The sequence below is a fragment of the Fundulus heteroclitus genome, unplaced genomic scaffold, assembly GCF_011125445.2.
Source record: "Fundulus heteroclitus isolate FHET01 unplaced genomic scaffold, MU-UCD_Fhet_4.1 scaffold_726, whole genome shotgun sequence".
In the NCBI taxonomy this organism is placed as follows: domain Eukaryota; kingdom Metazoa; phylum Chordata; class Actinopteri; order Cyprinodontiformes; family Fundulidae; genus Fundulus; species Fundulus heteroclitus.
The window spans coordinates 43023-58824 of NW_023397171.1; the positions used below are offsets into that span (position 1 = coordinate 43023).

At 44.4% G+C, this 15802-nt stretch overlaps 1 protein-coding gene across 1 annotated transcript; it reads left to right on the plus strand.

Annotated features, from left to right (window-relative positions):
- Positions 1-2988: 2988 nt before the first annotated feature.
- Positions 2989-15798, plus strand: LOC118561806 (importin-4-like; the record flags this gene model as incomplete). Its single annotated transcript, XM_036134049.1, has 26 exons — positions 2989-3375; positions 3680-3766; positions 5653-5732; positions 5835-5876; positions 5949-6078; positions 6731-6910; positions 6986-7051; positions 7153-7254; positions 7348-7431; positions 7652-7807; positions 7919-7972; positions 8052-8161; positions 8231-8339; positions 10064-10193; positions 10385-10498; positions 10685-10798; positions 10908-11031; positions 11153-11264; positions 11351-11499; positions 11579-11656; positions 11765-11822; positions 13078-13183; positions 13275-13468; positions 13604-13660; positions 13814-13942; positions 15685-15798. Coding segments are annotated over exons 1-26 (2745 nt in total), but the record flags the coding sequence as incomplete, so codon positions are not given.
- Positions 15799-15802: the final 4 nt, after the last annotated feature.

Here is a 15802-nt window from a genome sequence, read left to right on the forward strand (position 1 = left end):
TCCGGCTGCTTCTGTCTTTTGTCACATCATCAATAAACACAAGTGACCCAGACCCGTTGGAAGCCATGCATGCCCATGCCATCACACTGCCTCCTCCATGTTTTACAGAAGACGTGGTGTGCTTTGGATCATGAGCTGTTCCAATTCGTCTCCAAACCTTCTTCTTCCCATCATTCTGGTAAAGGTTGGTTTTAGTCTCATCTGTCCAAAGAATGCTGTTCCAGAACTGGGCCGGCTTCTTCAGCTGTTTTTTGGCAAAGTCAATCCTAAACTTTCTATTTTTGAGGCTGATTAATGGTTTGCACCGTGTGGTGAATCCTTTGTATTTACTCTCATGAAGTCTTCTTTTTGTGGTAGACTTAGATACTGATACACCTTCTTCCTGGAGAGTGTTCTTCACTCTAGTGGATGTTGTGAAGGGTTTTTCTTCACCATGGAAAGGACTCTGCTATCATCCACCACTGTTGTCTTCCATGGACATCCAGGCCTCTTTGAGTTCACAAGCTCACCAGTGCACTTTTATTTTTCTGTTGGTTAGGCCACTCCTAATGCTCCTCACTGCTTTCTCTCTGATGCATTTCTTATTTTCAGTCTCAGGATGCTCTGTTTCACCTCCACTGAGGGCTCCTTTGACCGCATGTTGTGTGTTCACAGCAACAGCTTCCAAATGCAAAAGCCACACCTGGAATCAGCTCCAGACCTTTTAACTGCTTTAAGGTTAATGAGGGAAGAGCCTATGCAGCCTTTTTATTTATTTAGCAGTCTTCTGAGTCAATTGTCCAATTACTTTTTGGTCCCTTGACCAAAAAGCTGTAATTCCTAAACTCTTGGTCCAATTTGGATGCGAATACTCTCAAAATACAACTGAGAGTCTGCATTTAAGCGAACATTGATTATATAATTGTATCCTGAATATGTTTTCATAAACAGCTAATATAACAAAACTTGTGTCACTGTCCAAATATTTCTGGGCCTAACTGTAGGTGTACTTTAAGTGGAAATAGTTTTATTTGTCAGTAGTCACTATCTGACGTCTCTGTTGCTATCAGAGGTTTGTATCTAGAACCATTTACTTCTTTAACTTAACAAAAAGTACTTCCGAGGAGTAGTTTTACTGCACCATACTTACTTTTTCTTGACTAATAACTCTTACCTGAGTACCGTTTCTAACTCCTCTTCGTCTCTATTTATTTCACTGAATGAAGGACCAAACGTGCACCAGGCACATTTCCAGCTTGACTTAATGGGAGATCTGCTCTTTTAAACAAACTGCTGAGGCTGCTGGGCTATTTCAAGGTCAAGTGAATATATTTGCTGCAGCCCTGCTAAATGAACGGCACAGATTTTCACTATTCTACCTATTCTATATTTACCCAGTGTAAGTAAAAGTGTCAAAAAGCTTTATAAGAGCAATTTGGAGATTTGTTGCTTTTGTCATAAATAAGTTATTTAGGTATTTATTTGTTCCTGTTTTTTATTTTTATTTTGGGCATTATAAGCTTATTGTTTCTGCCAATACACCCTCTTCAGACTGTTTTAATTTATGTTACATGGACATATACTGTCATTTATTATATACTTGTGTGTCTGAAATAAATATCATAATCTAATCTAAATCTAATCTTTTACTCTTAAAACCACAGAAGTGTAAACATAACTTTATATTTTTATCTGTGTGATTAAATGCTTTTCACAAATTAAATCAGACGTTATAATGAAGCAGTTAGTCTGTAGCCGTTTATCAAATCCTTTATAACTCTTATTTGAGTTTTTACTTTTTGGAAGGAATACTTTTATTTAAATAAATGTTTTGGCTACTCTACCCACCTGTTTGCTATGAACTCAAAGCAGGGAGACTGTAACACTTTTTGTTATTATTAATTTATAATGTATAATTTATTTCAAGTCATGTAACCACGGCATTCACCAACATCACCCTGAAGGTGTCTGAGGTCAGGACTCACCGTGCTCGCATCATTTCCGCGTCCTTATGCAGTCATGTTGGAGAACAAAGGGGCCATCCCCAAAGTATTTCTTGGAAAGTGGGACCATAAAATTGTCCAAAACGTCCTGGTATACTGAAGATATAAGAGTTCCTTTCACTAGAACCAAGGAACCGAGCCCAACTCCTCTTCAGCAAACTTTATGCTTGACACAGCACATTCAGTCAGGAAAACACTGATCTCATGGCCCCCGCTGAATCCCCATTTATCCATTGGACTTTCAGATGGAGACACATGATACATCACTGCTCTAAAGTACCAAAGGTGACACGTTTTATACCTTTGCATGGGATGTTTTGCACTGCACTGAATGCAGCTGCTGGGTCATGGAAACCCACTGCATGAAGCTCTGTCCTACAGCTAATCTGAAGGTCACGTGACGTTTGGAGGTCAGTAGCTGTCTGCGGGAAGTTTGCTGCCTTCGATAATTATGCACCTCATTGTCCAGGGTTCCCCGCTGTGTGATTTTTTTTTTTTTTTTAAGTGGCCTACTTGCTCTTGTTCCCGAATCAGTTCCTATTTGTTACAATACCACTAGGAGGTGACCCTGAAATACAGTATATAGTGTCACGCTGGACTTCCCTTGAAAGCGACCCATTCTTTCAGAAACATTTGCAGAAGCGGCGCCTGGAGGCCATTGTGCTGGATGTTCTACACCTGTGGCCATGAAAGGGAGCAGAACCCCTGAAATCCCAGTTTTGAATACTTTTTTTGCAGTTAGGGGAATTTGCAATGCATTTTTTTTAACAATCAGTCACTCTGAATACAAGTATGTCCTGAAAAACAATTTTTTCTCACATTTGTTGGGGAAGTGTTACATCGGCACCAAAGGTTGATCTCTGTTTCTTACAGTTCTCACATAAATGCGTTTGAAGAAAACGTGCGTTAGTCTTCAGCGTGTCGCGTTTATCCTCCTCTCCAGTAGTCGGCGCTGTTTCCACCTGTACCGCCGAAAAGTGTGCATGTCCCTTTAATTCCGCTCACATGGAACTCCTGGCCGGCGTTCCGTGCCGCGTGCTGCTGGCGGTCCTAACGTTCCAGAGCGGACCCGAGCGAGCCGGAGCTTCAGCTGCTGTCACTTCTGCTCAACGGCTCCGCGCCTCCACACAGCCGCGGCTCTTTGAAGCGTCCCCGCTTAGCAGACTGGCTAGAGAGCCCCCCGACCAACACAGACAGACTTGTTTACATGTCCGCTGAAGGACGGCTGGCCGCTCCCTCCGTGTCTTATTATTTTTTTTGCACCGACGTCCACTCGTTAACGGCCGCCGCTTAGAGCTCCGCGCGGAGGTTGATCGCAACCAGCAGGATGACGGAGGAGCTCGAGCAAATCCTGCTGCGGCTGACCCAGCCTGACAACGCTGTTATCCAGCAGGTAACGGCAAGCCAAGCTAGCTCCCCTTTAAGCTAGTGCTGGAGGGGGCTTATAAACCCGCTAATGACAGAAGCAACAGCTGGGGAGGCAGGTTAGCTAAGTTACCGTTAGAAACGGAACGGCAGTTTAACTGTCGAGCGGTTTGGCTAGTTTTGGTCGAAGTGTGTATCGATGTCTGCGGTCGGTGAAGTAGCTAATTTAAAATAAGTTAGAATAATGAGCTGATGTGGTTTGCTGTCAACTTTTTTTTTTTTTTTTTTTTTTTTTTTTTTTTTTTTTTTTTTTTTTTTTTTTTTTTTTTTAGGCCACAGCCCAGCTGCAACAGGCGTTCAAGGACCCGGCTATCATACCAGCCCTCTGTGCTGTGATGAGTGGCTCCCAAAACCCCGAGGTATGGCCAGGCTGTTAGTAAACCGTGTTTTCCCACAGAAGCATCCTTGTCCACGATGAGTGGGTGTCTGGAGGAAAAGGCCCGTGACAACTTGATGACACTCCCTGTATATCCCATCTGACAGCTTGACCCTAAAGCTTCACGTCTGCTGTCTTTTTTCCTCACCATTCCTCTACATCCCACCTGTTTTCATGTAACACAAAATGCAAGATAGCAATTTGCACGTTTAAAAAGTTATGAGTAGGTAGGTAAAAAAAATATCTATAAAGCAGAACGTTCATGGACGAAAGCACAAATGTTGAATCATGTGAAGGACCAGTGTGGAACATCACATTTTTCTAAAAGCAGATTATTCCTGTTATGTTACAGGACTGCTCTCACTTGGATTATTCTAGATGTAAATCCTGTTTTCTACCCTGTCAGTTGAGTAAAAGGTTAAAGATGCAAGGAAGACAAGAGAGACACTGTGAAGCTGAATTAAAAAAAAAATCAGTTTATGTAAAAGTGTAATGCAGGAAGTCTCTTTCTGACACGGGCAGATGTGGAATCAAAAAGATAACAGATCAGTCAATGTAGGGATGAAACAAAGTTTAAAATAAATATGAATTACCCACTGAATGCTTGAAGCTGTTATTACTCCTAATTTTGATTATGGCTTAAAGCTCCTCAAAACTCCTAATTCAGTTTCATGGAAAATTTTGATGTTGCATAAGAACAATAAAAAAGCTTTTTAGTAGAGAAATGTAGTTGCCAGGACTGCTGACATGACAGATGTCCAGCAGGCACTCACTGAGCCCCCCATGAGGAGGGTAAGCCACCAGAGGCCATAGTTAACAAAGCTGGCTGTTCAGAGTGGAAAGCTGAGCTTGTTCATGGAAAGTTGAGTTACAGGAAACCGAAGTGCACAGGCGACATGAACGGCCGCAGCTTTGGGAGGATTGTGAAGAACAGCGTGTTCAATAATTTGTGGGGAGATTCGTCATTTCAAAGACAGCAGCTGGAATCCACCAGAAGCAGACGGACCCAGGACCTGGACTTTTTTCATGTTGTTTGTTTTTAAGCCACTCTTAAACCAGAATCAAATAATCTTGAATCCACCAGTGCAGAGATGATCTGAGCGCCTCTCTTAAAGCCTCCTGGGCTTCCATCACACCTCAGAACAGCAGGTGGGGCGCCTCCATGCCACGCCACACTGATGCAGTAATTGATGCAGAGTTTAGACCAAAAGTATTTTTTTTTTTTTTTCAAATTCCGTTGAACGCAACAGCTGATTGTAACAATATATTATCAATATATAATAATCTACAATATTCACATGCTCAGAGGAGCGGGCATGAGGACCGACCTACAGCATTATAACCCACCCGGTCTCATGCGACATATTCCCATCACTTATATGTAAAAAGTTACATTTCATACAAATGTGTGATCCAGAATGTCTTGAGTACACAGAGTTCATATATCATTTAAGATCCAGATTTTTTAAGTAGTTGAATTTTTGGGGCGTCATAAGCTGCGAGCCAGAATGATGAAAGTGAACAAAATGACTTGAACTTTGTCACTCTGTGATTAATAAGTCAGTTTCAGCTCCTCAACTGAATATCTGAAACATTTTGACTACAGTCTCATCTGAGGTGCTCCTGTATATTAAAGCGTTGCTCTTGGCCATCTGCTGCTTTTTACTAGAAAATTATGTTAAGGTAATTCTTTACTTTAGCCGGGGTCATAATGACATTAATGCTCATCCTTCTGAGAGTGAGTGGCAAAATCAGAGGCTCTATACCTGCATGAGGGAAACGCCTCAGCAGGCGTTGTTTTTAAAACTTCCTGGATTTTCTGTGAATTGAGCGGGCCTTGTGTCTCTGTGGTTTACGGCGTGTGTGCAGATTCGCCAGTCGGCTACAGTGATGCTGAGGTTAAGGGTGAAGAAGCACTGGAACAAGATCAACCCTAACGACAGAGAGAGGTAGTTCTGCTTTTCCTAAACAGCAAATCGTCCTGAAACCAGGACCGCACAGGCCTGCCTCTGACCTTGACGTTTACCTTTTATTCGTTTGTTTCCTCGCAGCCTCAAAGCAGTGGTGCTGCAAGCCTTCACCATGGAAACAGAGTAAGCATTGAGTTACCCAGAAGTGACGCGTTAATGTTGAGCAACACTGATGGCTCTCCTGGCACGTTGCAGGCACAAGGTGCAGCACTCTCTCTCCCAGCTGTGCGCGGTGATGGTCAAACACGAAACACCGGACCGCTGGCCCGCTCTGCTGCAGCTCCTCAACCAGTCCACCAAGAGCACAAACCCTCACGACCGACAGGTGGGTCCCCTGAAGCAGGGCTTCTCAAACTGTTCCTGGCCAGGGACCCTTAGCAGCGGTAACCCTTTTAGATTCCTCATGATGATGATGATATCTTTAAATGGCCTTTTGTATTGTTAAATGCAATAGGAATTATGTATGTTTTTGAAAATATATACAAATATAGCTAATATTAGAGGTTTGGTGGAGATTAGATCCTCATTCTCGATGGAACTGTTGTCATCCTTCCTAATTTTAGCTGATTTGGCTTTTACCATACTTGATGAAGTGGATGGAGTTAAATATTTGTCCATTGTGTTAGTTAGCTTAATCCTGACACATCCTCAGCAGCGCCTCCTCAAGCCCAACAACATGTGTTTCAAGGACCCCCAACCCGTGGTTCGTGGACCTCCGGAGGTCCGGGGACCCCAGTTTGAGGGCCACTGCTCTAAACATTTAGCAGCTGCTGCCTGAGGACAGGTTCATTTCTTCCTTCGGATAATTCCTCAAATCAGATACAAGAGGATGGCTCATCGTGTTTTGCTTTATCTGTATTGACTAATATAGTTGTTGTTGTTGTTGGGTTTTGTTTCTCAGTCAGTGAGCAAATCTGTGTCGTTCAGGGTCTGGCCTCAGTTTTGGTGGAGAGATCTCAGCTCTCTTGTCCCAACAGATTGGCCTCCTGCTGCTGAACAAGGTCATGGAGTCCAATCCTGAGCCCTTCAAGCCTTACTACTGCCAGCTGCTGCAGCTGTTCAGCGCCGTGCTGCAGGACTACAACAACCCCACCGCTCTGTACTACTGCATCCTCACGCTGACCGCCATAACGGCCTACACCGGCACCGAAGAGATGGTGAGCGCCTTTTAGACGCGGCGTGGTCCTTTCTCTGTGTTCAGTGTTCTTCAACGTGTTCTCGCCGCTCCGCAGAAGCAAATGCGCGCCATCATTCCGAGCCTGATCGCTGCTCTGAAACACCTCATCAAGGCAGATCAGGTAACTTCACCCTGTTCAATACGCCGACTGTATTACCGATCCGTTTCCGGTCCGGTCACGGTATCATGAGCTGTTGGGTTTGGGGGTGTCGGTCCGCTCAGGTCCAAGCCAGTGAAGCCTTGGAGGTGTTAATTGAGCTCATGGAGATCGAAGTGTCCATCATTGTGCCCCACATTACAGACATCGTCCGCTTCTGCCTGGAAGTAAGACGTGAATTTGACCTTTTTTTTTATTATTATTCCTGAAGCGCTTTTCTGAGACGCACAAGACTTTTATCTGTGTGTTTTTGTTTTCAGGTGGGCAGTGACACAGCACTGAGTGACTCTCTGCGAGTTAAAGCGCTCTCCTGCATCACCTTCCTCATCAAGCTGAAAAGTAACGTAGGTAGAACCCCTGAACCGCCACTAGTAGCTGTCAATATCTGAGCGGCCGTTAATTTCATTAACCCTTCACATCTGGGCCGCTACTACCACAACCAGATGTAGTTTCATAGAGTTACTGTATAATTCTGAAGTGGAGGGAAATAGTTTAGATAGTAAAAACGACAGTTTTTGACTAAATAAAGACTCAAACTCTCCATAAATGCGTTGCTTCTTGCAGACGGTGCTGAAGCAGAAGCTGCTGGGTCCCATCCTGCAGAGCATCTTTCCCATTCTGACGGCGGTGCCCTCACCTGGCGAGCAGGACCCCGAGGATGAAGAGGATGATGGCGGGGACCCCACCGACAGCGATAACCCCAAACACGGCGCCGCTCAGGTGGAGACGAGTTATTCCATCGCGTTTATGTGTGAAGCGGTTAAATCAGCAGGACGTCCACGGATCAGGAAAAGCTTTGATTTGATGAGACGTTTGTTTTTTTTTTTTCAGATGATCGACACCATGGCGCTCCACATGCCTCCAGAGAAACTGTTCCATCACCTTGTAGGTCATTTAATGTTGATTATTACCGCCGTATCAGAACTTTCCCAGGTTGTGTTAACTTTATCCTCTCCTCTGTCAGCTCCCCCTCACCCAGGCCTGCCTCACCAGTGAGAACCCGTACCAAAAGAAGGGCGGCCTCATGTGTCTTGCTGTGCTGGCTGAGGGATGTGCAGACTACATTCGATCCAAGTATGTCAGCAAATAAGCAAGTTGCACCGCTAACGGCGCTCTGAGCCTAACGAAGACTCTGTTTGGTAGGATGCTGTCGTCGGTGCTGCAGACTGTCTGCCAGAGTCTGACGGACAGCGACAGGGTGGTGCGCAGCGCCGCCCTCTTTGCTCTGGGGCAATTCTCAGAACATCTACAGGTCAGTCTTTTCACTCTCAAATGCGTGCAAGACGTCCCGCACTTGTTCTTTTAACCCACTTACACCAACCAGGTGATCATTCTGTGTTGATGAATCCCTTTTCGTACTGTAACAATGTGAGACAAAGGACCTCAGAGGGTAGAATTAGGGTTGCCTAATTTAGTAAAATAGTTATTACCAGAGAAACTCAACAGAATGGGTGAAAAAAATGCAGTCACAGCCATATTTCTAATAAAAACAATATAAAACCCTGAAATATCTAAAGTACTGCACTCGTTCAACCTTAAAACGTGTAAGGCAGGGGTGTCAAACTCATTTTGGTTGAGGGGCCGCATACAGCTTAATCTGATCTCAAGAGGGCCACAGGAGTAAACTCATTGCAAGATTAAATAGAACTAATAAATGTGGACTTGTTGATTTTTATATTAAATGAATTTCACTTTTACACAATATATTATGAATAACCTTAGCGTTTTTAAGAAAAGTATGTGCAATTTCAACAACACTGTTACCCAGTTAAACATTTTCTTACGCATTATGCATAAGAACTGATCTCGGTGATTATACAATGTTGAAAAACATTTATTCACATTTTTTGGAACTTAAAAACACTGTCCTGCATGACAAAATACATCAAACAGATAAAAATTAAGAAATTATTTAAAATCAATTTTCCACATCTGAAGCTCAGCGCTACCATCTGCTGATTAAAACACAGCGCCCCTCGTGGACAATATAGGAACTGCAGATTTCCAATTAAACAAAGTACATCTTTTTTTAAATAATTGTTTTATCATTCTCTTCCTTTTATCTCCTCTTTCTTTCACCTTTTCTTTTTTTCTTCTTGTTCTTCCTTTCCTCTCCTACTTTCCCATTGTAGTGTCCATATCATTTCAGATATTCCCCGCATGAATCATAATAAAACTATTCACATTCATAAATCAAGCAGAGCACTATGGCAAAAGCAGTACTGCTCCACTTGTGAAAGTCAAATCTGATGAGCTCTTTTTGGTATTAAGACAACAATTCGTATTGCCACATTGCCAGACAGGACACTGGATAAAAAAAAAAATATATATTTGTTTGTTGAATAATGATAATGCATTTAGCCACCGGGCTGGACTAAATTGTTCGGCAGGCCGATAATAGAAAATGAACATGTCATTAGTGATCAGAAATGGTAGTAAAACTGTAAAAATCAGAAACTATTGAAATTAAAATGCTACAGAACCAAAAAAGAACAAAACTAAAGCTTAAAAAACTTTATATTTGGTAAAGATGTGAAATGCTGGTTAACTAATCACACTTAAGTGCTGAAGTTCATGTAGCAGTTAGGCTCAATAGTCAAGATTTAAAAGGATGGTCCCTATTCAGGAAGACTGATCCAAAGGTTAGAGCTGGAATCAAACGCTGAGTTTTAGACCCTTGGAGGAAGTCAGGAGGGCTTTGGATTGTTCGTAGGATAAAAGCAAATGAGACAAATATCTTCTTTTTTGTCTCTTATCGTGAACACCTCACCAAGGAGGCGTCCTAACCAGATGCTCAAGCCAGCTAAGGTGGCTTGAGCATCTGGTCTTGATTCCAGATGAAGCTATACAATGGGGGCATATTTAATTATAAAATGGTAATATTGGGATTGCGCCAAATTTATGCTCAAGTATGCAAACACAAAATCACCTCAGCTTGATAAAATTGCCTTTTGTTCTTCATCCCATGCCCTCCAGCCTGAAGTCAGCAAGTACTGCGCTGAGTTGATGCCTTTGCTGCTGGGGTACCTGTCGTCTCTGAACGAGGCCAAAATTGGCCACGTCACCAAAGCCTTTTATGCTCTGGAGAACTTCATGGAGAACCTGGGTAAGACTTTCAGAAGGTCCACAACTATGAAGCTTAACATCGGACCCAGGCCTCAGTCAGGACCATGACAGGCAGCTGATTTTTTATTTATGCATTTACTTTTTTTTTTTTTTTTTTCGTTTTTCTAAAAAAAAAAAAAACATTAGTAACTGAAAGCTTTAATTAGGTTTTTGTTTTCTTTCTTTAAACAGGTTCAGATATTGAGCCCTACCTTCCCACCTTGATGGAGACCATGCTGTCTGCCCTCATCAACGCAGAGAGCCTGAAAATAAAAGAACTGGCCATGTCTGCCATTGGTGCTATAGGTGAGGATTCACTCAGATCCCGACCGTCAGACACGGACCCGAATCCGCTTTGGCCCAATATTTATAAAGTACAAGGAAATGAGCAAAGATTTGCTGATTTCCTAAACTGAAATCCTTGCATCTGTTCTGGTCGGGATCTGTCCTCCAGCACACAGAGCCTCTCATTATGTCTTCGTCTTTTCTCAGCTAATGCAGCCAAGGAGATGCTGGTTCCCTATTTCCCTCCAGTGATCGAAAGCCTGAAAGGTTTCCTCACCGCCACCACAGAGGAGATGAGGCCTCTGCAAAATCAGTCCCTCGGTAAATCAGCCCCGTTTCCTCTCGTGTTGCCCTCTGGCCGAGATGGATGACGGCGAACCGCTTTGCGAGTGTGTTGTGGAGGATGATCCCTCCCCGTTTCTGTTTCCAGACACTCTGGCTGTCCTGGCCCGCACCATCGGCAAAGATGTCTTCAGTCCCCTCGCTGCAGAATGCATTCAGCTCGGCCTCAACCTCACCGACGCCATCGACGACCCTGACCTGAGACGCTGCACGTAGGTCGACCATCACCCAGCGCTCACAGATTCTCTGATGGGGAGATGTTGGTTGTCGAGGGTTTTGTCTGAACCCTGAAATCTGAACGTGTGCTGAAGGCGCTGTTGCTCTCACCATCAGGTATGGTCTGTATTCGGCCGTGTCCACAGTCAGCCCCGAGAGCCTGACCCCCCACCTCGTTGCCATCACAACCGTGATGCAGCTCGCCCTGAAGTCCAGTGAAGGAGTCACGGTACAAAGCTCACACACTTCACACCCAGCCCTCTGCACGTTTTCTCTGAATTGAATTGAGCTGCGATATGAAAAAACGGTTTCCAGGCGCACCTCGAAGAGGACAAGACCTTCCTCCTGCTCGATGATGACGACGACGACGATGATGAGAAGGACAACAGCAAAAACAAAGCAGGAAAAACCGAAGAGGACTGTTTGGAGGACGAGCCGGAGACGGACATCCACGACGTGGCAGGGTGGGTCCAGGGGAACATCTGTCCACCTCTGGCTGCCGTTCAGGTCGCTGCCATCAGCCTGTCTTTCACGTGTTTACAGGTTCAGCGTGGAAAACGCCTACATCGATGAGAAGGAGGACGCCTGTGACGCCTTGGGAGAGATCGCCTTAAACACAGGGTGACAACGTTTCCGTCCTCTTCTGTACCTTTTTGAATTTGGAAGCTGTTGCTCTGGGTTTGTGTTTGTGGAATATCTGCCTCATGTTGCTCCGGGTTCTCCTCACAGCGCCGCCTTCCAGCCTTTCCTGGAGTCCAGCTTCCAGCAGGTCTTCGAGATGAGAGACGTAAGTGATGTGGTGGTCCTGTGGGGGGGTTAATGTCATCTGTGCTATCATCCATTGTCTGCTGTGTACTTGTTTCATCCTGTTGACACGTGGGGCTGCGGCTGGAGCTTTTCCCTGCTAACAAAAGACGGGTTCCCTACAAGCCAACCGAGACAGGAAGCTGTCCACATTCAGCACACAGAGGAACGAGCAGCGAGGCAAACATCTTCTGACACGTTAGCATGTCGTGCGTTACCTCAGGTCATGTTCAGGAAATGCCACCTATGACAGAACCTGAAGAAGCCTCCCCTTTGAGTTGTAAATACAGTTTTTTACGTCACACTTTCAAAATGAAAACTTGATACACACCAGAGAAGGAACCCGCTTCTTTTGAAAAGTTCTGTCAGAACCAGCATGTTCTGGAGGTGAGCATCAGGTTCCCCTGAGCGCACTGCTTTAGCGTTGTCGTGCAGCCTGGAAATCGTTGCTTAAAATGGGGGCTCCCAAGCTTTTCAGCATGCGACCTCCAAAATAACACAGACTGGTGACCCCCTTTTGGTGGGTGGGATTTTTTTTTTGGGGTGGGGGGGTTCATTAAAAGAATGAAGTCATGTTTTGAAAATACACAAATTATCAATAAAGTAGTTTTTTGTTTTTTTATAAGAACCTTAACAAGAAAAGTGCAGCCTTCCCTTGTGCATTAAAACGAGGAACGTTGTAAAGTTGTACTTTGGCACCAGTTTCACAAATAAACACAACATTTTTTTAGTACATCAGCATCAAATGTTTCCACGTCCTGTGATACATAATCAGGCCCACAGCATCACGGATCCTCCACTGTACTTAACAAGAGGCATGAGGTACCCCAGTCCCACCCTGAGTGTTTCTGTCAATTCCAGTGATTTTTGTTAAAAACAGTTACCTTAATCTGTTTTTTTTTTTTCATCCAGTTATAAATGTGACCAGGATCTTATTACAGTCCTGCTCTAAGCCTATTTGATGCTTATCACTTGGCGTAGCTGAGAAGCTTGCTGGCAGAGAGATGATCTGCCATCAGTGCGTTATCGACCGCCCTCTCAGCGTTATTGATTCTACAGTCAGAGCAGCCGGACTGTTTTGGTGCAGTGGCAGAGAATGGAGCGCGTCAGAAAAGCTGACATTTGCTGTTATTGGAACCTGGAGCAGCACTGCTCCTGCTCCCACTAACATGTAACACTCTGTTTCTCCATGCGGGGATTTGCTCTGAGCAGCACTAATAGCCTGTATCCCTCCACAGTTTCCTCATGAGGACGTCCGCCGGGCAGCGCTGGGCGCTCTGGGTCAGTTCTGTCAAGCTCAGCACAAAGTGTGGGCTGAGAATCACTCAGAGACCAACCACCAGGGTAACACCGGATATTACTGAATGAATAACATGCTATCTGCCCCCCCCCCCCCACAAGATGCTCTTCTTATTTCTCCAATCTCTGGCCCCAGCCCTGTTGAAGCTGCTGGACGTGGTTCTCCCATGCTTCTTTGAGACGGTGCGGACGGACCGCGAGCGTCTGGTGGTGATGGGCGTCCTGGAAGCCATGAACGGCGTGATCAAGTCCTGCAAGGGGGAGGTTTTCAGAAACCCCTCCCACCTCAAGGAGATCAGCCACCTGATCCGTGACGTGCTGAAGAAAAAGGTGGGAGGACGGACAACAGGACTGTGACTCATCCGGCCTTAAACCGAACAGGAAGCGAGGCCAAAGTTTTGATAATAAAACTGACCGGAATGCTTTGCTGTTTTTAGTTGTTGCTCCCTTCTGCCTGGGTTTTAGACCGCCTGCAAGGGCAGTGGCACACAGGCAACGTATGAAGCTGATGATGAAGACCAGCATGGTCCACCTCAACCATCAGGGCGGTTAGTCTGGTGGAATACATGCTAGGTTTAAGTAACTTAATGAAGAGCCGCGTGTCTTTTGCTCACCATGCTGACCCAGAAGGTGATTGTTTACTGAAGGCGCGGCTTTTCATTGAGCTTTCTGCTTCAGGCCGAGTACGACGCCATGCTCCAGGAGTTTGCAGGAGAAGGGATTCCTCTGGTGACCTCCAGTGTTCCTGCAGACAAGTTTGCTCCGTACCTTAATGACCTGCTGCCTCTCATCATGAGCAAAGCTGTAAGTCCAAAAAGCACCGGTCCACACATGGTTTGTTAGGCAGACTCAAACTCAAATCCTGCCGGTCCCGGTCCAGCCAAAACCAGACGCCTCCGTCCTGAATTACTGGCTTCAAAGATTTAAAGTGGGTTCTGGGTTGATTGCAAGCATGGAAGCCTAGAGGTTTACGGCGGATTCTGATAGGAGTGTTGATGAGTTTGTACAATAATGTTGGACTTGATGATTAGGAAGACGTTAAAAAGTCCAGCTTGTAGGCATTTGTTTCTGAGTCTTTGGTTGGATAAAGTGAAGGTCGTAGCAGTAGAAGGAGAAAAACCCTTCTTTAAAGACAAGTTAATTTCCATATACATACACTTCCGATTGGCAAAATTATCAGACAGCATGGGATTAATTTCCACTGTTATGCTGATGATTTATCCATAAATCCTGATAATTCCAATCAGTTACTTCGACTGCAGTCATGTCTTGATGACATCAAAAGCTGGATGACTTTAAATTTCCTGCATTTAAATTCTGACAAGACAGAAGTTGTAATCTTTGGGCCAGAGTCCTCAAAAAATAAAGTTCTTAATCAATCACTTAATCTGGGTGGCATTAACTTCGCCTCTGGTAATAAAGTTAAAAATCTTGGTGTTGTTTTCGACCAAGACATGTCATTTAAATCCCATATTAAACAGGTTTCCAGAGTTTCCTTTTTTCAACTCCGGAATATCGCCAAATTAGAAACATTCTGTCCAGGGGTGATGCTGAAAAACTAGTCCATGCATTTGTTACTTCAAGGCTGGACTATTGTAATTCTTTACTATCAGGAAGTCCACAAAATGCAGTTCAAAGCCTTCAGCTGATCCAAAATGCTGCAGCAAGAGTTCTGATGAAAATCAACAAGAGGGATCATATGTCTCCAATTTTAGCTTCCCTTCATTGGCTTCCTGTTAAATCAAGAATAGAATTTAAAATTCTTCTTCTAACGTATAAAGCCCTTAATAATCAAACTCCATCATATATCAGAGCTCTGATTACCCCGTATGTTCCTAACAGAGCACTTCGCTCTCAGACTGCAGGTCTGCTGGTGGTTCCTAGAGTCTCTAAAAGTAGAATGGGAGGCAGATCCTTTAGCTATCAGGCTCCTCTCCTGTGGAACCAACTCCCAATTTTTGGTCCGTGAGGCAGACACCCCGTCTACTTTTAAGACTAGGCTTATAGTTAGAGTGGCTTAAGTTACTCTGAGCTATCTCTATAGTTATGCTGCTATAGGCTTAGGCTACTGAAGGACATCAGGAGGAGTGAATGGTGCTTGTCAAGACTTGATGCAATCGACTGGGTTCCATTTGATGTCAAACCTTTTGACCGATCTGTATATTTCATTGAATTTTACTTTGTTGAAATGCCTTGATATGGCGTGTTTTGAATTGGCGCTATATAAATAAAATTGAATTGAAGTTGAGTTAAGGAGTTCAGTCCTTTTTTCTCCAGTTTTTAAAGGCCATCACAAAAGTTCCCTGTGAATTTATATCATTGACGTGTGTACATATCCATGGAGGGATGATATGTTGATGGATGGATGGTGTGTGATGCTGATGGCGCAGCCAGGATGGCTTAATAAACAGAAGATAAACAGACTCAACACTGCATAGAGCCTTTTGTTTGTGGAAAACTCCAGAACTGCTGATATTGCAACAACATTTGGTATTATGGTGAAGAATGCACGATTCTTCATGCTTTGATGTTTTCCATCTTAAAAGAAATCGTCCTGCACGGTGGCTGATCGCTCCTTCTCTGTGGGGACCATCGGGGAAATCCTCCACGCTCTGGTGACGGCGCCAGCAGGCCGGAGTGTGGCAGCGCGACTCTCCAACCGCC